The 21,608-nt window shown below is 41.2% G+C and overlaps 1 protein-coding gene across 1 annotated transcript in view; it reads left to right on the top strand.

Moving 5' to 3' along the window:
* Nucleotides 1–18,093: 18,093 nt before the first annotated feature.
* The window catches only part of GAREM (GRB2 associated, regulator of MAPK1), a gene marked incomplete at its 5' end in the record, with an annotated part of 76,186 nt that continues 72,671 nt past the window's right edge, over nt 18,094–21,608 (top strand). Inside the window, one exon of the mRNA XM_009073367.1 lies at nt 18,094–18,234. Within this exon, the coding sequence (XP_009071615.1) occupies nt 18,094–18,234 (141 nt within the window). The remainder of the gene's footprint in view (nt 18,235–21,608) is intronic.

Below are 21,608 nucleotides of genomic sequence, written 5' to 3'. Positions count from 1 at the left end.
TGGTAGGTGACAGTTCCCATGTATTGGGCAGACAGACAAGTGTCTCTGATGTGAACGCAAAAATCCTCAAGATATGTGTTATCCGCATGGCTCGATTTCTTCCTTGTGCTGAGCACCTTTGAAACTCCAACTGTTATGCTCTGTGTTCTGCTATTAAAGTGTAATACCAGAAGCATCTCCTTCTTGCTGCTTCTTCTTTCTTCCTTTACTGTGTGGTCTGCTGTTTCCATCAAGACAATTGAATGAAAAAACAATTGACAGGTTGCCACTAACCACTGCTTCTGGGCTTTTGTTTTTGTTGGGATTCTTTTTCCCTTTTCCCCTGCTGGCAGAGATGTATTCCAGAAACATTTTAGTGAAAAAGCTTTTAATTCATTTAAAACCTGCAGCTACCGAATGGTGTCTGTGAAGATTATAGTGCCCTTCTGGAGATGGAGGCCAGTAACTTGGCAACACCTATTCCCAGGAGTACCACAGACTTCCAGTGAGGTAGATAAAGAGTTCAGCAGTTATACCCATTTTACTCCTAAAAATCCATGATTTCTTTGAGCTGCTTTCATGTTTGGCAATGATTTAATGTGCACTAGTGTATATTGTGTGTTCTTTAGCCAGCCATTTGAACCCTTGGTAGTGTGATAGGGCTGCCAAGATGGAAAATAGTTGCATTCCTCTTATTTCTTGCATACTTAATAAATGTTCATATTATTTTCTGTTATTCAAGGTGTGAAACTACTACCTCTTTGTTTCAGTTTCTAAAATTTTAACTGTTAGGTGAAACCTTTGTGTACATACCTGGACAGACACCTCCTGGATAATTTTGTAGTTCAAGTATTGGAAGGTGAAACAGCATCAGTCTTTTCTTAATTGGAATTCAAGTTCTATAACTTAAAATGCATGAGGATTTTTCTTACCTTTTTTTTTCCTCCTCCATTTAAATTACATCTAGCTTTCAAATAAGGCACAAGATATACATAAAATCAAAGGTGTTAAGGTGTCTGGGACAGTTAGTGAACCCCTTAATCTTAAAACAGACGTGGTGTGATGAATCATGTGCTGCTGTTGCAAGGAATGGTATAAGTGTAGCATAGGAAAGAAGGGTTTCGTTGTTTTCTGCTTTGTCTGTAAGTGCTGTTCTGGAACTAGGTGTTCCTGGCTTTGGTGGTTATGTGAATTGGCACTCCCTGTAATGCTCCAGCAAAGGCAACTCCAGGGTGTATGCCAAGATGAAGTGCTGGAGGATATTGGACAGCATGGCCTGGTGCTACAGGATTTGATGGAAGTTGTGGGAAGAGCTGCAGTGTGTTCCAGTCATTCCACTGGTGGTTTGTCAGCAGCGAAGGGCATGGGTGTTGCTGTATTTCCTCTTGGCATTAGGAGTAACAAGTTGGTTGGATTAGGGAAGCTTAAGTCTCTCCCCTATAGGAAAATATTCATCATCTTAATGTGGATTGCATATGACTCAAAACCAACCTTCATAAAACTCACTGAGCCAATATTTCAAGTCTGAAATTTTTTGCTTTTAATAGTGCTTCTCTTTGGTGCAAGTTTTATGTAGCATTTGTGGTCTGCGATTTTCATACCATTCACAGTATGAAAAGCTTGTGGAGTGACCTTCACTGTGCCTCCACCTATAAGCCATATTTGCTCATCTAAAGGCTAGCACAGAAATGTAAAATCGTGGTGTATAAGAGAGTGTCTCTGCTGAGGATCAGTGCCTCATCTGTGCTGCAGTCTCTGAGGTGGTGTGCACTTGTCGTAAAACTGGTCGATCACGGCTTTGCCAGGATACCTGCATGCTTGCCTGAGGCTTTGCACCAGCAAAAATAGCACTTGTGTCTCATATGCTGCTGCTGTGTGGTGTATTGCCCTGCCAGGCTTGGTGCTGCGTGGTGGGGAGCCAGAAGTGTCTTCCTGGTGGTAGGGAGGGTTTGGAGTCTGGCCTCCTTGTCCCACAGCTTGTCTGTTTTATGGAGGGAGATGCTTCTGAGACTGCAAAGTTTGCACGGAGTGGATCAAGCTACAATGAAGATCTGAAGTGCCCAGCAATTGCTGCTGGAGCTGTGGGTTCCAGGGGTGTGGACAACCTTGTGCCAGCACCACAGCATCTGCGTGCCCAGGCAGGAGATGTGCTCTCAGCAGAGGAGTGGATAGTGATTTTACCAGAAAAAGCAGCAGATCTTGTTGTAGTGGGGAAGGTCACTTGGAGCTTCCTGGAGGTGCAAATCTTCAAGAAAATTGCCCTTTTTGTTGGTTGGGTTTTTTTCCCTGGTGTTATTGTTGCAATCATGGAGAACTTGGATGCATGCATGTTTCCTTGATCTGTGAGAACACCGCTGGACTCCTAAAGAGAACCAAGGATAAAGATTTAAGTATGATTTCAGAGGCTGGAAGATGCCAGAGAGCTCAGCCTGATGAAGTTGATACTGGAATTGCCTCATGCCAGGGCTGAACCTTAGTGACTCAAATGTAAATGTTATGTAGAACACAACATGCTGCAATTCTGTTTGTGAAATGAGTAAGGAAAACATTGTGGTGACAACGAGAAGTTGGGGCATTTCTCCTTACAGTCAGAGCTGGGGGAGTGGGAAGAGAAGTTGAGTAAGGGACTAAAAACCCTCTTTGACAGCCACGTGCATGCCATGTGCTGCTTTTCTTTCTCTGTGTCTTTGTGGCAAAATGTCTACCTGGCATGGGTGAGGATGTGGCTCTATGGGTGGCAGGTTTTCAGGGACCTGCTCAGGGGCTGTGGCCACTGGCCAGGGTGCAGTGTTGGAGTGTGCATCCTCTGAAGACAAGGTGCTGGACTCAAGACTGCATGGAGGCACAGTTCTTCTCTTCAAGGATATGGGCTAGTTGTACAGAGATTACCCATCCTAAACAGAGTGAATAAGCCTTTACACTGTCCTGAAAGGACAGACTGTGTGCCCTAGACTGACCCAAGAGCACAGGTGGAGGAAGGTACTTGTGTGTAATCTAAGCAGTTATTTCAAAATTGTCTCAACACTGTGTTGTGCTGCCAGGGCTGTTGCTGAGCACCGAGCTGAGCAGCAGGACTGAAGCAGAGCATGCTTGCCTTGCAGCTGGGTTTGTAGGAGTCATACAGTGTAAATACTCAAGTTACTAACTTCCAGGAACTGTTTCAAAGTAACCCACAAGGGCTTGGATAGCCCCCCCACCCCGTGTTTTTCTGTTTGCAGCTTTTTTGTTGTTGTCATTCCAACTGGCAATTTTGATTATTTGTTTCACTAAAAGTGATCATTGACTATTCTTGTTGCTTCCTCGATATTTTGAAGATGAAAAAGAGAAGATTGGGGTGGGAAGATAAAGTAAAGTTTTCTTTATTTAAGGTGGAGGAGGAAAAAGGCACATGTACACAGATCTCTTGCCCAGCTTTCCTGTTGTGTCTTTCAGTGGGTTCCTTCGGGGCATAGTTAGGTTCAAGGAACCCTTGGCTCCAGTGTGAGTCATTTGTTCCATCCCCCAGGCTACTGTCCTGCACTTGTGGGCTTTGAATAGGTGTTGCAAGGTTATCTGCAGTAATTTCCAAGGTTGCTGTAAGGTAAAATACCCAGCACTGTCTAGCAGAGGCAGAATGGAGCAATGCAAGGAGCTGCTTCTCTTTTTCTGTTATCCTTTCCTGTCTTCAGATAGGATAGTCTTTCCTTTCACCTCTTCCATCTGTTGTGTTGTCCATCCTCCAGCTTCTAGCCTCTGTGCAAAAACTCTACTGCTCCATACCCTCATCTTTTTGCTTTGCTCCCTGTTCTTTTCCCTCATCTTGGAGGAAATCGGAGTGTTTCTTGGATCAGACAGCAGCATGATGTTTGGTTGTGCGTGTTCCAGGAGGGATAGCTGTGTAAGTGCTACCAGAAGTGAGAAAGCAAGCAGGGAAAATTACTTCAGACACTTGGTAGAAACTTGAAAGTTTCTGGTCACTGAGACCAGAGATTGGAACCACAGCTTGTTGCTGTTGGAATGAGACAGGTGTTCTGGGCTTCACTACAGGGGGATGGTTTCAATTGGTGCAGATAACATGGGACCTTCCCCTGTGGAGTCTTACACTTTGCTGTAGACATGCTGTTTTGTTTAACTTCAGTGAAGGGAGTTTTGCTGGCAGGACTCAAATGTGAGTTGGTAGGCTGTGCATGTAATGATTCCTTTTCTCAGCCAGTGCTGACTGCTTGCTTGACTTAGAGAAAAAGTGGGGATGCTGTGTTTTTGCAAGAGTAATAGTAATCCTTGTCCATTTGTTAAATGGTGTGATGAGCTGAAAGGAGAATCTTAGGTGTATATCCTTGCTTGAAAGACTGGTCTCCAAGATATTCCACTATTCCTGCGTCTTTCTTAACAATTTTGTTAAATGCCCTATTTCCCCTTCAAAGGGGCCATAGCCACACACAGAGTAAAATCTGCGGTCTTATCTGAGTTGCATGTATGTAATTTCATTATGGTCAGACTTTATCTGTCCTTAGTCTCTGAGTGTGAAGCAGGAAACTCATAGTAGGAAAATATAGAAAGCATTGGCACGTGTGACTCAGGTGACAGGGTTCTACATGAAAATACAAAATGTGACTAGTTACACATGTTACTGCAGCCAATGGACCCAGGATGTGGCTGTAGACAAGCAGTAAAGCTGCAACAGCACTGCAGGTGAATGTAGGGCAGGCTGGAGGAGAAGAGCTTTGTTGCATGTTTTATGGGTTGCAATGTCAAATATCATTTGGATTCCTGTCAATATATAGCAAGATATCTTAAGACCAAATTGCCTGTGGGCAAAGATAAATGTCCCCTCAAGGGGAAAGTGAGGCATGATGGGCTTTTTTCATTCACTCTGTTTGTTTGCACGCTGCTAACCAAAACTAGATGCTTTCCCTTTCATAGGAGGGTTTTTTATTTTTTTCATGCCTTTTTAGGATGATACAAATACTATCAGAGGGCTTTTATTCACTTATCTCTTATGTTTTATTAAAAAGGAAGCCATTCTTTTTATACCTTGCAATTTAGGTGTAGATTTCTCTGAAACAATGGAAATAAATTGCATTCAGGATTAGGACTGTTCTTGATCAGAAAAGATGTAGGGGCAGCTTTGATTGTATTCATCTTGTTAGTATTCCCATATTACTCAGATACTCTCACTGTTCCAAGATGTAACCAAACCAAGCAGGTGCCTAATTAAGAGTTGAACATCCAAAACTTCTGTCTGTGTATGCAGTCAGCCCGTGTTTGAAGAGGCATTACCTGCTTGTTAGTGATATTTGAATTTTTCCAGTTTGAGCAGGGGGGGTGGGATGGACATAGCTAACAGCAGCTCCAACAAGTGGGTGCAGTGTGTGCACAATCCAGTAGTGCCTACTTGGTCTGAGAGGACACAGGGAGGTGGGCCAGGCCAGCGGGCAAGCAGCCAGGTGGCAACCCCATTTCAGAGCAGAGCTGAACTTGTGTTCACTTCCAGCTAGTTTTATTCCATTTTTAACCCAGGCTGCAAAAAAATGTGAGACAAATTAAATTGTAATGATGAGTTCTCTCAAAGCCAAAGAAAACTATGCTTGAGCAGCTCCTACATTTGGGCTACTTTATTTTTAATTGGGAGCTTATCCAAGATGCCCCAGGTTCAAACAGGGATCACTGCTGTGCAACACAAAGCGGCATAGTGTCTCTCTAGGACTTGGGATGTATAATGAGAGGACAGAGCATGTTTATTTGGATGCTATTTTAAAATGTCATCTAATTATAAATAACTGTCAATGAGAGCTCCCCAGCTCTCATGCTGTGCCCTGGAAAAGTCTGAATGAATAGGCTGTTTTTCTGTCTGCCAAGGCAATATAGAATCAAGTTCTAGGTCTTAAATCCATGAGGTTGGTAGGGTTAAAATTTCTTTCATTGGCATCCTGAATCTGAGGAGCTTTTGCCAACCCTCCCTGACCAGAGTCCCAGCCACTGCGCGTGGTGAGAGATGACTTCTGCAGCAGCTAAGGTGAGCGGCTGCCTCCAGTTTGATCAAGTAAAGCAACCATTCTGTCTCGGTGCTTGGAAATAAATAGGAAGTCAGTAAAAGCCTGCAGTGCAATGCTAAATGCTGACCTCCCACCTCTAAGTATTAAGCTTCTCCAACTAGGCACCTGATACTAAACAGGCACTTGGAAGTGTATCCTCCAGTGGACCTCACAATATTTATAGATGCATCTGAGCAGGAGCTCTCAGGCATGAGGAATGCCTGCCTCTAATGAAAGAAAACCTCAGCTCTCGTAATGAAGTATTTAAAGGAGCTGATTTGGATGGCAGCAGGCTGCTCTGAGACCTCATTAGTGCTGTGTTTTTCTTTTGGTCAGGTAGCGCTGTCATTCTCGTTATCCATACCTTTCAGACTGCTTAGGAAAGCTACTCTTTGGATTCCTCGTTTCTAGACCTGGTGCCTTGATTGCACAGGGCAGATAAATATTTTAATTCTCCCCACCCCCACCCTGACTTTGGCCATGAGAATTCAAAATAGAAAACAAACTAAACATGAGATCCACATCAAAATTCCTTCCTCTCCCTCTCTATGGTAACACTAAACTAACTAACTAACTAACATGGAGTCTTTCCTGCATGCAATGAAAAGCTATTTAGCTTTCTCCTCAATATTTCTAACCTTTGACCATTTTAAATGTAGTTTAACTTGTCATTCCTTGGTATTATTCTTGACACTTCCAATTTGTGGTCTTGAGAGACTTCAAAACTAGAAAGCTTTCTTCCATAACAATATCAGTTTTTAATTAATTGAGTGATTCTCAGTTGGGTTTTTTTCTCTTTTTTTTCTTTCAAATATAAGATACCATGGTAAGTAGTAGGCACTATTCAACATGTTGCAGGGTATCAGAGTATTTTTTAAAATTGCTGAGATTTTCTAGGCAGTTTGTAACTAACTGTGGTGTTTGACTGTTTTGTTGGCTCAATCTTAGAGATAAATCTGTCATGAGGATACAGCAAATCTGCAGTTACATCTGATGATGCTCAGTATTAATGAGAGTAATTATGATACCAGCAGAAAGTTACTGTGTTTTGGAATGCGACTGCTAAGATGTTATTGTACTGAGTGGTTTTTTTTCCCCTGTGTGGGAGTGGAGAGCAGTCTGTGTTGAAAGATGTGTTTTGGCTTGCTTGGCTTGAATTCATAAAAAGTAAGGTTTCTCATTCTGGAATGTTTTTTTCTGCAGGCTTGAAATAAACACAAACAAAGCTCAATGAAATCTGTGTTGTTACTCTTCTTTCTTTTTTTTTTTCTCACCAGTTTTCCTGTGAACACAAAGAAAGCAAGATGCCAAGGTTCAAACTGTGAGATTGCTAAAGTCAGCAGAGCACTTACCATCAGTGGCAGTGGCACCAAAATTCCACTTACTGCTTATTTAAAATATTTGTTCTTCTCTTTCCTGCAGTAGGTCAAACAGGTTTGTTTTGGTTTTTTTTGAAGACTCGCTGAGACGCTGTCTCTGTGTATTTGCAGCTAGAGAAAAGCTTCTCTTGGAACAAACTGGATTTTTCAGTGGATTAATCTGTCCCATAGCTTTGTAACAAGATTATGGTTTATGCTGATTTGTTGCAACAGTACTGATATATCCAGTCATTCCAATAGCAAAATGCTAATCCTAAAGAAATAAATCTGTCTTCTTGCTGGCAGGCATAAAAGAATAGGGGGATGGGAGTCTCTGCTCTTGTTAGGTATTAGTGGGTGATAGCTTGAGTTCAGCATCAGTTGGATTGAAGCAATTTGATTGTATCAGGCTTTTTCAGAGGGATTGGAAATTGCAGAAATAAAGCCTTATCTCCTTTCTTTTGATTGTGAAATATTTAATGGTCACCGAGAGCAAAGTGTGATCACAGTACTGTGAGGCTGAAGGATTACCTCAATGCATAAACTACCTCAAGTAGTGATATTAGGCGGTCTCAGGGTGATGCTATGCTGTCCTTGCTCCTTCCTTGCTAAGCAGGTAGGGTCAGTGGAGCAAACTGGATGGCCTGTTGTTCAGACAGCAGAAATTTTTTGCAGCGTAGCCAACAGCAGTTGTGTTTCATCCAAGGATAAAGGTGCACCGTGGGAAGAGGCTTCGTCTTGGACAAAGTATTTCTTGGGTAGATACATCTTGCCCAGCTCCTTTGAAGCTGCAGGAAGATTCAGTGTCTCTCCCTCCACCATCCCAGGCTGAGAGAAGTGTAATTGCTGCTGACAGACCTTGCTGCATATGAGCAGCTTTGGGCAGCTGAGTGTCTCAGTCTGGTTGGATAAGTCTCATGGACATTTCCTGCATTGTCTCTGCAGCAAAGTAACAGAGATTGTGAGGCATAACCTGAGTTTGCTTTGATGACTGCTCTCCTGTGGCTCAAATAAAAGTATTTTAAAGAATTTTAAAAGCACTTTTTAAACTCTGTTGTAGTGTAAAAAGCAGCTCTGAAGATGAGTAGGTTGACTGATAATTTGAGAGACAGCACACAAGATTTTAAACTAATTTTGCCTGATCTTTCCTGCTTTACTTGAGACTTTTTCCTTTTTCTTGCTTTTGGCAAAAGAAAGAATACAGGTCATCTTAAAATCAAACGAAGTATGAATCCTTATGCTGTCAAGGGTAGCTTCATCCACTGGAAGTTGTGGAGTCTGCAGCTGCTGGAAGGTCGAGTCAGTATTACTTTGGATTTCTTTGGAGAGAGGGGTGTGAGTTTGCAGTTTGAATCACGACAGAAATACTGGTTCATCCAGTTAATAGGAAGCAGCACAAATTAATGTGCTGCAGGAATGGAAGTGTTAAACAGAGATACACATTGAAAACTACTCAGGTATTTGTATGAGAAGGAAGAAGGGAAACTGAAAAGTGAGGCTGATTATCAGCAGTCCTAGATATGACTGGAACTTTTATTCCAGATCCTTGTGTTGCAAGCTCAAAAGATTATGTAACTGGGCACAGAGCCCTCTGCTTTCACCTTTTCCACTATGTTCAGACACAGACAGTCAGATGTGACCACTGTCATGCTTTCCTAATGAATCTGCCCACTTTAAATTAAAAATTTAGTATACTACATTTTATAGCCCTGAGATGTTTGAATTTTAACGTGGGTTGGGATTGTTTTGGTTGGGAATTTTTTTCATCTTACTCCTAGCAACTACAATATTCACTCCTAGAAATTGCAATATTTACCCTTTTAACTCATCAGCAGTCTGTATTTAGACTGCGTGATGCACTCCCATGCAAGTTGTTTTGATTTTCTTTAAACAAGGATGTTTGTCTGATCAGCTGAATTTTTTAAATCATTCTTTTTGTGTCTGTATGGAGTGACAAAGTGAGACTGATAACACGGAGAGGCTTTCAGAGCAGGTTTTTCCTCAATAGTTGTAGTGTTTTCTACAATTATGTGCTCTTTCTACTTCTCTCCCATTAGGCATTTTATGCAAGAGTAACTATTCCAAGCATCTGTTCAGCAGTAGTGGCAAAAAAAGCCCCATAAGATATTCAGTTCTTCTAATATTGCTACAAGTGGCATTCATCATGTAACAAAATATTTCTGGAGTTTTCTTTCCTTCCTTTGTTAAGGAATGTTACAAGGATGTGATTTTTTTTTTCCCATACAAATTCCCATTCCAACTTCAGGCTGGAAAATTCAGATGTTGTTCTCTACCTCATGAACTTTTTCCGCTGACCTACATCATAGACCAGTGCTTTTGTGGAAGAAATAGCACTGACAGGCTGAACAGCTCATGGAGATTTGACTCAGTAACCAAGTACAGTGCCAAAGCTTAAGCAAGCAAACCACCCTGATTTAATATTTATTAGTCTTTGACATTCATTGAGGTATGTCTTCATAGATAAATACCCAACAGATAATCTGAAGTATGATGCAGCATGCAGAAAACAAAAGATTTGACTGCCTCCCTCCACCCTCTCTCAGCGTTCAGGTAGAAGTTGTCATGAGGAGAAGTTGCATGACCTGCTAAATAATAATAAAATTGTTTGTCCTAATTTGTGTATTCTGACTTAGCAAGAACTTTTTGTTTCTTCACCCAAAATGTAAATTCCAAACTTGTCATTATGAAAGAAAAAAGCTTTAAGTATTAGGGAAACGATCTGTAGAAGAGGCAGCTGTTCTGCCAGCAAGATGTTGCAGCAGTAATGCAGCTGAGTGCTGGAGGTGAGGGGTTGTGTGTTGAGAGCACTGTGGAGGTCTGATGGAAGATGTCCCGTGCACTGCTGCAGTTTGTTTGCCTGAAATGGCAAAACCATTCGATGACTTCAGATGGGAGTCCATGCTTCTAATAGGTGAAGGACATTTCCTCACTTGTTTCTTTTTTCCCCCTTGATGACACCTGCTGTCAGATGGTCGTGTGACAGCAATGCAGGTTATTTGGTTAACATATAGTGAGACTGTATTAGAGATGTTATATGCTAAGATTTTTCTGTGTAATTATATGTAATGTGATTGTGGAACATGAGGTGGAATAATTAAACTCACCACCTACTTAAATGACCAAGACAGGCTGGGTGATGCACGTAATTCTAGTGGGTCTGTCTCCTACTGAGTTGTCACATACTGGTTTCTTTTGTTTCTCCTCAGTTGCCTGTATTAAACCCACAGAGGGTTATTTAGGACCACAGTCTTGTCCACTAAGTGAAAGAATTAATGCTGCTCTTTGCATTCAAACTCCAATAAATGTTAAATCTCAAAGAATCTGGCAAATTGACTACTTGAAGTTCTCTTCTGGTACCCTATTGCTCATGTTAACAATTTGGGGGTTTTTTTAATGTATGTTTTTCAGAGAACTTGTACTCCTACTACCAAGAAAGCAACATACTCAGTGCAGTGTTGCTTGAACACTAGTGGTGCATCTGTGTGTCCCAGAATCAAATGAGTCTGAACTGAAATAAACAGTGAACATGCTTTGTGTTGCAGCCTGATGTACACCTTGATCATTTTTGGCTCACTAGTTTTGTGTGGAACAAGAAATTGCTGTATGCTGGTTTTTAGGGGAAACATTATATGTTTGGGTTTTTTTCTGTTGTGTTGCATTTCAAGAGATCAGAAGCCCAAAGAACTGGCTAAATAAGAACCAAAGTTTTGGGGGCTGTTTGAAGATTATATAAAGGATGAACCCACCAGGGTGAGAGGAAATACATATTCTCAGATGAGAATGGCTCTCTGAGTTATGATTTTTTTTGTTTGGTTGGGGTTTTTTGTTTGATGGTGTTGGGTTTTTGTTTGTTGGTTTTGGTTTTGTTTGTTTGTTTTTTTAATACAAAAAGATGTTGGGGTATCCAGCTGGGTTTCAACACCTGGTGGTACTGCAAAGTGTCCCTTGAAAAGGCTTGCAGGTACCTGTGATGCTCACAGACCCTCATTGCCAAAGAGGTTGAATGTAGTGTGTGCAATGCCTGCAGCTCACAGGTGCTCGCTGTGTGCAGTCTCTTCAGGTGTGCTGTCTCACCAGTCCTGTGCCTTGGGCTCCCCATTTTCAGTTGGGGGACCCCTGAGCTTTTGTGCTGAGAGGAGGCCTTAGCTTCAGCTTTTACCTACTGTGGATCCTCCACTAAGACAGAAAGAAATGAAATTTATCTGAAGGTGTTATATTGTGTGGAAGCTGTGTGACTATCTATGTCTGTGGAAATATAAGTTTGCCATTCAAAAAACAAGACAGCTTTTATTAGTTTACTAGTGCACACTGTTGTAGGTTCCTTCTTTTGGCATGGAAAAGCAGCTCTGGCATTTATATTTTTGTGAGCAGTGTGACCTCCCTCTGACCCAAAACATCTCTTTGCACAGAGTCATGAGGTCTGTAATATTTTTTCTTCTTTTAAATTTTTTTAAAAATAAGAGAGTCTAACTTTATTTCATACTGGCTGGGGCTGTCCTTCATTTTTCATGATGCAGTAGGATAATGTTAAGGTGCATAGCTTGTTTGGTCCTCAACCAGGGAAAGTCCAGTGAAGCTACTTGCCAAGTGAGGCAGATGCCATGTAAATAAGGCTCGTCAGTGCAATGATAGCATGATAAATAAGTCAGACCCTCACTTCTTTCTTTTTTTCTGGCTTTAATCGTTTTGCTTTCTCTGAGCTTTCAGTTGTTGCAAAGAAAAAACCTTCTTCCATTGTAACGCTTGCCACATGCTGACAGTTCTTCATAGCTATTTCACCTCAGAAGTGCTCACCTGACCAGCCACTTCTTTTTGCAGTTGCACAGATTAACCCTTCACTCCTAGCAAATGTGAGTGCAAACTTGAGTGAGGATAAAGTTGAAGTTCTTCATTTGTGTGGTTTTGTAGGTACCTGGCTGAGCATATACTGAAATGATTTTTAGTGTTGCTGAGATTTTTCTGTGTAATGATATGTAATGTGATTGTGGAACATTAGAGGGAATAATTAAACTCACCACCTACTTAACTGACCAAGACAGACTGGGTGATGCACTTAATTGTATGGCATCTGTTACCTTGCATGCAGATGGTGTTCAGGCTTACTGAAAACACATGGCCCTAAGTCTTGCCGAGTTTTCCCTGGGATTTCACAGGCATCTTCTTCACTGGTTATTTCACAAAAGCCATCTTACGTTTCTTGCAAGCTCCTAGTCCTTCTACATAAGCCTTTTTGTTCCAGGAAGACCAAATTCAGCATGCTTGAACTGATGTGCAAGGGGCAGCATTAGGCTCACTTTGCAGTCTTCTGTGATGAATGAGATGAGAGGAATGTCTCTGTAACTATCTTTCTGGCAGGAAGAAATGGCATCGAGTTCATCCGGTGTGTGCAAATGCTATCTGTTAGGTTGCTGGAACCTTGCATGCAATGACTTCTCTTTCTCTGAATTACCTTGTTGCCTACTATTTTAATGTCTCCAGACGCGAAGCTTACGCTTTAGGGCAGTGATGCAAACTCTTAGCCACGATGACAAAGTGTGTGGCATTATTTATATTCTTGTAGATCACTGCTTATTTTTAGCAGTGTAGTTTCTGCGAGTGAATGAGTCATATTGCCCTGAACATTTTGCAGTGACTTGAATGTTAGTTTTTCAATACTAGGAGGAGAACTTTAAAAGTTGGGGTTTTGTTGTGGGGTTGTTTTTTCTTTCATTTGTTTGATAATTTTTCTTTAGTGGTTGGTGTTGAAAAGTCATTGTTGTCTTTGGCAAACAGAGTATGTGAAACCTGTGTGAATTTTCTTTTTTGGACTGTAACGGGACATTAGGAAGAGGCTTTTCACTGAGAGGGTGGTCACTCACTGGAGCAGGCTTTCCACGGAAGTGGTCAGGGCACCAAAAGTGTCAGAGTTCAAGGAGCATCTTGGTGATACTCTTAATCATACAGTTTAGTTTTAGGCAGTCCTGCAAGAAGCAGAGAGTTGGACTTGTGGGTCCCTTCCAACTGGAGCTATTCTGTGATCCAGAAGGAAGCAAAGAGGAGGTAGAAGTGCTCAGAACCTTCAAAACTGGAGTGGTCTTCAGTTCTATTCCTGAGGCTTTACCCCAGACATTTTTAGAATTGTGAGATGCTAAACTAAATAAAAGCGTGTGTCTTTAGAAAGTTGTGGCAACAACTTGTAAGGAGGTCAGTGCTTGCTTCAAAAGAAATGAGCTTCCTTTTGTGCTGCTGCATTGCTGTATATAAATTCGGTCTCTGCACATAGTTGACCTCTGTTTTCTCACCTGGTTCTTAAAAGCTGCAAGTGAAAACAGAAATTCATCTCTAAACTTGTAGATTGAGGTATCCTGCACCCAGTCTTGCTACAGTTGTTAGCTGTTAATTTGAAAGTGGAGTGTTTACAATGACAGAGCCAAGATTTGCCAAATGTGGATGATCCAGTTTGGGAACTGGAAAGAATTATTAAAGAAGTATTGGCATTTGATGTAGGTGGTATTTAATAAGCATGGGACTCTTGATTGAGCAATTGCCTTTTGTTTTTCAACTGTATCAACATGTGAACAGTTTTTCTTTCCTGATCAGTATTCTCGCTGTGACTGCCCTTCAACAAGGGTGGTGTTTGCAATATTTGGGATTTTTAGGAATTGTATGGAAATGGATCATGTAATCGAAAAAACGATAGTGCATTTTATTTGCAATGAACATGAAGAGTCGTCATAGAGCTGTTTTGGTGGTGCAGGGTGAAGTAGCCAAATATTGGTTGTGGTCAGAGTGCTTGTGAGACGACAGCTTGTGTTGGAACACACCAGCTAAGTTTTTGGTTCAGAGGTGTGAGGCTTTTATTCTCAAGCAAGGATGGGTGTTAACACTTTATTTAGGGTTTTGGCACTTTAGCAAATCATGGGTTTCTTAGTCTTGGGCATTATTATGAATAAACTTGACTCATATTTTGGAAAGAGGTAGGCAACTTGGGGAAGGGTGAGGAATTGCATGTGATAGTTCATTGCTTCTCTGACTTTTATTTGGGGGGAAAAAAACACAAGTATTTGCCTGTAGATTCTTTGTAGTGGTTTAATTACATTGCAGGCATGTGGGGTGGGGAGGGTGAAATGATAGAGCTAATCCATACTGGATCATAAGATACAAAACTGTTACTAAAGATGAGTGGCCTGTGTTCTCTGTTTTCTCAAGGCATCTTGTTTTTATGTAAGCAGCTGCGTAGGAGTGTGTTGAATAGGTGAGAACCAAGTTGCGTAGTTGGTGAATGTGAGGGCTGCTGAGTTCTCTCCCACGTAGCTAAAATGGAATAAATGGAAGGCTTGCATAACTTGTGTTACTGAGGCGGGAGGGAAATCAGATTGAATGTGTGTGGCTGTTTTGCAAGGTACGGTTGGCTGAGAAACGTGTAAAGGGCTAAGTCTGGGCTGGGTTGGGCTGGGAGCTGAGTCATGTAGCAAGGGTCAGAGGTGTCTCTTGCCTGGAAGGTCCTCCCTTCCAGGAAGAAATAGCTTTAAAAGCAGTGAGTGAGTCTTAAGAGGGAGACAGATTAGAAGAAAAGGGAAGAAAGGACTGAGTTTGTATCGCCATGCTCTGTTGTCCTCAGTTATGTTTGCCTTCCGTAGCATGAAGGACATCATTAGCCAGGTGTTTTTGCGAGTCCATTAATTCCTTGGAAACAAGGAGCCTCTTCCTATAAAGCAACCCCAGGAATCTGTCTCATCCATGGTTAGGAAAGGTCAGTGCTTGGTAAGGACAGGCAGCAGATCTCACAACAGGCAGTGTTGTGAAGGAACCAGGGAGAATGTCTACTCCCTGTCACATCTGCTCCACCTTCTCTCCTCGGCTCAATCTCCTGCGGCAAAGCATGAAATTCATTTCCAATGTAATCGGTTGCAACAAATAACTGGTGTAATAAGAAATGTGGTTTCCAAGGTTCTGTTTAAAAAATACAGCTACTTCCAGCTGCAGATTTAATTACGTAGTCACTCTTGGGCCTGCCTTACTAATCCCTTTCTACACTCACCTGTCCCACCCAGTTTTAGTGGGGTAACCACTTAAACAGATCTCAGCATGTGAGCCATGACTGGAAGCACCTTCTCATAATGGGTGTCTTTATTTTCCTGAGAGTATCTTTCTCAGATTCTTCAAGGGTGACCCATGCTGTAATTATCTCCCTGCAATCCTGGATGTGGAATCCAACCTTCCTTTAGGTAATGTTCTGCAATTATACCTATGGATTGTAAAGCAGGGAAAAAGCATACCAGAGATACTTTGGTTTTTATTCCAAATTTGTTTACTACTGTCAGTGAAACTAGTAAAATACTAGTTCATCCCTTGAGTGTCATTGGTTTGATTTTTGTTGTGGGACAGAATAATTACTTGTTGCCACAGATTATAGGAAGCATGAGTGTAACTCTCTGAACTGAAACATGATTTTCAAATAACACCATTATTGTGCTTTCCCTCAAAATTGTAAACCTCCGCAGTAAGATGAAGATAATTTTTATATGTATTAGCAGTTGCCCTGAGAGCAGAAAACAGGCGATGCTCGAGGTCTGACGATTTGCTAAAATTTAGTGGATGCATGACTCTCTCTCTCAAGATACAGATGGGACCAAAGAGTTCTCTGGTACTGCATGGCACTTTTGCCCCTCTTCCCTAGGCTTTCCAAGGTCCCTTATCTCTGTGTGCTGTGGGTGGAGGGGTGGTGCTTCCCAGGGAGGAGGAACTGGTGTTAAGCAGCCTGCCTGTCTGGGCTCCCAAGGGATGTGGTGCAAGGAGCACTTGGAAACCAGTTTGGAAATGGCTTGTTTACCTGGAAGCTACTTCCTGTGCTGTGAAAAAGAAGGAAACCTGGAAATTGTACCTTCATAGGAGAAAGGATAACTGGCACTGAGTTACTCCTTACTTACTTAAACTACATACCTTTTGAATTTTTTAAATTATTTTGTTCCTTCTCTACACCCCCATAACAGCAGTTTATCCCCACTTATAAATTAAAGACCCAAATATGCAAAGCAGAAATGTTTTTTAAGATTTAAGAAGCCATGGAACAGCAGACCCAAGGAAGTCCATGTACTGGACACTGCAGGTTGGGCCAGATTTCTTCCCTTGTTTAGCCAAATCCAAGTTTCTGGAGAAAACAAGCAGAATCCTGTGACTGAAGCTTGTTGGAGCAGATGGTTGTTATGGTCTCTTCTGATTTTAAAATCTAACAATTCTCACGCACACCAGTTGCTGTGTTTTGAATCATGTAGGAGGCTGCTTTCTGATATAATGGGAGCATGAAATCAGGCAGGAATGGGGTGTGTAGTAGCTGTTGCCTATGGTGGAAAAGATTGCCTGGTGTGGGCAAAAAAACCTCAATGGGAAGTAGCTTTACTCTGAAGAGGCTGAAGAAGGGAAATATCTGCTGCCCTAGGCTGCGGAAATTCTCATTTTTCTGAGTTTTAGGAATATCGGAGGACAGTGAGGAGAAAGTGAAGTTTGTTGTAGTAGCTGAAGGGGATGGGTTTTGTCCAAACTTGATTCCAGGGCTAAACTACTTGTGTTATTTTTGGCTGTAACTGCAGAGGGCTGGTGGGAGAGAAGGAAAATGAAATTTAAATCTCCATTATTCTTGGCCCATGTTTAGTGTCTACTGAGTGTTCCTGAAAGTTCATGTGGCTGCTTTAAAGACACCTTGATAAAGGCTGGTTTTGTGTGTTTACTGCAGAAACCTACTGGACAGGACTGCAGGTGTGTGAGAGCAGTCTGCCATGACACATCCTGCTCTGTGCAATTCTTTCATCTGTCATGCGTGAGGTGGTTTGAGTGGTCTGTTTAATATGGCTCTTGCAATTGCTGGAAAACCAAGCAAAGCACTCTAGTCCTGACCAGGTGTTGCAAACCATGGACAAGGGGAGTGTACTCAGCAGAGAATTTGCTAGGAATGGGGAAAGAAAGGAGGGCTGGATCTCTGGCTGTGTTTGGGATGGATTTGACAGACACAGGAATACAAGAGTATGAGAGCAGGCCTTACAAAGATGAGCTGGGTGTTGTCTGGGAGAGCTTCTGGTTGAATTTATCTCTGAGAGGGGACTTTGGTGTGTGTTAAATATTTATTTATTTATTTAATTCTCCTCACTCAGTGGTAGGATTAAGTTTACAGACATATGAATGGCTAATTAAACATTGACTTACAAAGGGATAGAATGACACAGATGAAATCTCTGTATCTGCAAGTGCGATATCCAGTTACTTCATAGGGATGAACAAAGTTTGGCTTCAGGTGGCTGTAGGGTAGTATGATGCTGATCTTTCAACATATGAAAATGTCTTTGTCTTGCCTTTATTTTAAAATTAACAGACCTCTCAAGTATTTGTATTGAGTGAGATAGGCAGAGAGAAATAGAAATATGAAAAATCTGTTTATGCAGAAAGCTGAAAAAGGAGCCCCAGAGCCACCACCAAGGAATCTAGATGTACCTTTGTGATATTGTGTGCATGCACTGAGTTATTTTGCATTGTTTGTTTTCTGGAAGGTAGAGTGCTTATGCTGCAAAAATGAATGCTGTGTAGAATTGAAATTTTACTCTATTGAATTTTTAAATACCAAAATGTCTGGAAAAAATAAGCATCAATAAGAATAAAATACTTGATGCGAAGTTTTCCTAATTCTTCATGCAATAAATGTGTCGGGTTTTTTTAAAAAGAAACAAAACAACCCTACATCTCTTTTGCAGGTGAAGCTGTAGAAGGTCTTCGGGAGAGCGATTATCTTCTGATTCATTCATGTCGGCAGTGGACAACAATTACAGCTCACAGTCTGGAGGAAGGTCACTACGTCATAGGGCCAAAGATAGAAATCCCTGTGCATTATGCAGGTAAAGCTGTTGTTGACCTGAAATACAAAGTCAAAAAAAATAAATTGCCTACCACTTATACTGATCACTTCATTTGGCAGCGTGAAGCTAAGCCTCTGATGCCAGTGTCTGTGACTTAACTTTTCAGTAATGTTTCAGAGCAAAAGAGATACTGAGTTTCTCCCAAGGCTACTGAATAATGTATTTCATTGAGCAGTACATTGACAGAACACATAGCTATGTAGAGGAATTGGTTTCAATTTCAGCATAATGAGTTGCCAGCGGTTCTCATATGTGAATGTGGAGACACAGGTGTGAAAGTTTGAAATGCCTTGAAATGTTTGGTCAAAGGTGGAATAGGTTTTACACTTCCTTGCATACTCAAGCTGTAGGGGTTTTCTTAATATTCCATGTTAAATGCCAGGGACCTTTCGTAATAATATTGCTGTTTTAAACTAACGCTCCTTAGTAGCTCCTTGTCACTGTCTGCCTTTTTGCATGATATAGTAATGCTGTTGTTCCAAGTAACTATGATGCAACTAATCCATATTTATTTTACAATTTCAAAGTATTTTTGCTTTCCTAGGAAATGATTTTTAATCCTGTTTCCTGATGCTTAATGTCCTTATTCACAAGCTGGATAGAACCATACAGTGTGAGTGGAAAGTGCTTATCTTACTGCAGTAGATAGAAAGCTTTAAAAAGCTGGACAGTGTGAACTGAAAGAGCCATGGCTACAAAATACAGACGTGGGTTTAGTGTTTTATTTGGTCTTCTGTATAACCAGTTGTGAAGTGAGTACTGTCTCTGTTAAGGTCTCCTTTAAAATGCTGGCACAATGAGGATATACTCAGTTGTACAAGACTTGGCTGAAATGCTTTATGTCAATGACACCAGTGCTGCAACTGCAGTGTTGCACTCTATTTCACAGTGATGAAACTTAGGCCACTTGCCTCCTTATGTACTGTTTCTCCTTGGAGTTCACTTCTGGAAGGTTAATTTATTTTTTTTTCAAGATGTGTTTAAACACTTTGGTCTGATGGCATATAGTGTCATAATACACATGGCTTTAAAACTCTCTGAATTTAACTTAGTATAAACAGTTTCTAGTGCTTATGCTTAGTGACATTGATTTTTTTTTTTTCTTACACCTCCTGGCTGCATAAGCTCCAGTGCTGTGGCCAGATAAACACTTCACTTCCTTCAAACTGAATACTGTGTTTTAAAATACTCACACTGATTCCTGGAAGAAGGAGAACAGAAAATAAAATGGTTATTGGCATGAAAGAAGATTGAATCTTAAGGGGTTTACTGAAGCTTGGCTCTTCATGTTTAAAGAGGTTAACAAAGACCTGCTGAGCAGGGTTTCCTGACTCTTCATGCTTCTGTTCATTCATAGCTTCAATTTATAGATATCAGGAAAATCTAAATCTGTCCCCTAAGATACTGCAAAAGTGTCAATGTGCTTTTCTTCCTGGCTTATGTTAATGCAGGAAAAGAGTGTGCCTTTAGTTGGCAGAATACATTTTGCTGTTAACCTCCAGAAACTTCCCTGCCATAAAAACCTCGTTAATGAGATTAAAATACTTGAATGTTCAGAAACTGCCACATAAGTGAGGGCACTTACTAGCTATGTGATGGGCCCTGATGCTGCCAAAGGAACTCTCAAAAATGGTCAGTGCTAACTTGCAGAACCAGAGCATGTCCGATGGGCTTGCCTACATGAAAGGAGCGATGAATCTAAGCATATGAAGGATTAGTTAGCAAAACACTAGAGTCTGGTGCTTGGATGCTAACATCTAAATGCATTTAGAGATGTCTTCCATACCCTAAATATTAACTTGTGCTGATGTGGAGCAGAGATCTGTAAGCTAACGCAGAGTGTACTTTCAGTGCTGCATTGTGCAGTGCCTCTGTGTTCACTGCTCTTGGGACCCAGAACCCTGCACTAAAGAGGCTGGGTTTAATGGAGCTGCCTAAGCTGAATTGCTGGGCCGGGTGCTGTCCTGACACAGTTATGCTGTTAGCACTGGTGCGAGCTGGGGCTCTGCCCTGCACTGAGCTCTGGGAAGGTTGAGAGGTGGCAGCTGCTCCAGAATCTTTACCTTTTTAAGAAGGACATGTGTCTCTCAAAGGGTGGTGCCATCAGGTGACAATTGCTGTGTGAGCTGGCTGGCACAGCCCTCCTTTGCATGTGAGAGCTTTCTATCTTTGCCGGAAGCACAACTGGAACAGTTGGCAGAATGTTTACATGGGGCTCAGTCATTAGTTTTTAGTTTTAGAGGAGGGATTTTATGTCCTTGTAGGCTAATGTTTGTAAACTGTAACATATATTGGATTATAGGACTGAGGTTTTGCATGCTTAAACTTTAAACTTCTGCCAAGTAAGATGTATTGCCTACCAGAATGACCCTTAGACATGGAATGTAAGAGTTCATTGAAATAGCTTTCTAGGTTTGTTTGGGTTTTAATGGAATATCTTTTTTAAGATCTAGAAGAATTTTAATGTCACAGGTTGCCTCATGATTTCAGTTGTAACAGCTGAGCGGGAAGTAACTGTTGTTACTCTCCTGAGATTATGGGTTTGAGCACCACAAAGTCATTACTCACACATATAAATATGAGCATAGAGTAAATCTTATCTTGCTACTTGCTAAATCAGGTTTTGATACGCTTGTTAAAATTAAATACAATAAAACCTTATTAAAGAAGGAAAATGCTTTATTTTACATTTAAGTGAAATTTAATGAACAGAACCAAAGTTCTGTAGTCCAGCTGACAGTTCTCTCCTTACTGGGACACTGCTACCCTGGTGGTTTCTGTTGGGGATGGCAGACATTGTTAATTTCTGCTTTTGCTGTTAAGAGTCATATATGGCAGCTGTTAGTCTAACCATTCCCTCTTGTATAGTTTCTACTTTTCTTACAGTAAAAGTTAGTGTAGCATCAAGTTCAATTTCTATGTAATTAAAGCCAAATGGCTAATGTGTTTCTGGCTCCTAATATAACAGAAACCTTCACAGACTTCTCTGTCTGAATTAGTTTTGTTTTGTTCCTGGTACTATGATATCTTTATACAAAATTTGTACTCTAAAAGTGAGTGTGTATCACTGATGACCTCCAGTTAATGTTAAGTGTGACTGTTTCTGTTTGCTTAAGCAGCACTGTAATCTTTACCTTGATAAATGTCTCCCCTAGTAGCTTCTGGAAAATACTGGTTTATGATCTGAATTTGCATGATACAGGGGCATGTTGGTATCTTGCAGAATTACACTCTGCTGTGATGTTCCTCACCAAGAGGGATGACTCTCATTCCTCTGCAAGAGATATCTGCATAGGAAGTTATGTCCCAGGGGTGCTGATGACCAGGTCTCAAATGTGTTCTGTGATAACTGA

The sequence above is a fragment of the Acanthisitta chloris genome, unplaced genomic scaffold (genome assembly GCF_000695815.1).
Source record: "Acanthisitta chloris isolate BGI_N310 unplaced genomic scaffold, ASM69581v1 scaffold794, whole genome shotgun sequence".
NCBI classification, from domain to species: Eukaryota; Metazoa; Chordata; class Aves; order Passeriformes; family Acanthisittidae; genus Acanthisitta; species Acanthisitta chloris.
Note: the sequence above shows the minus strand (reverse complement) of the source record. Positions and strands in the feature narration are given on the sequence as shown.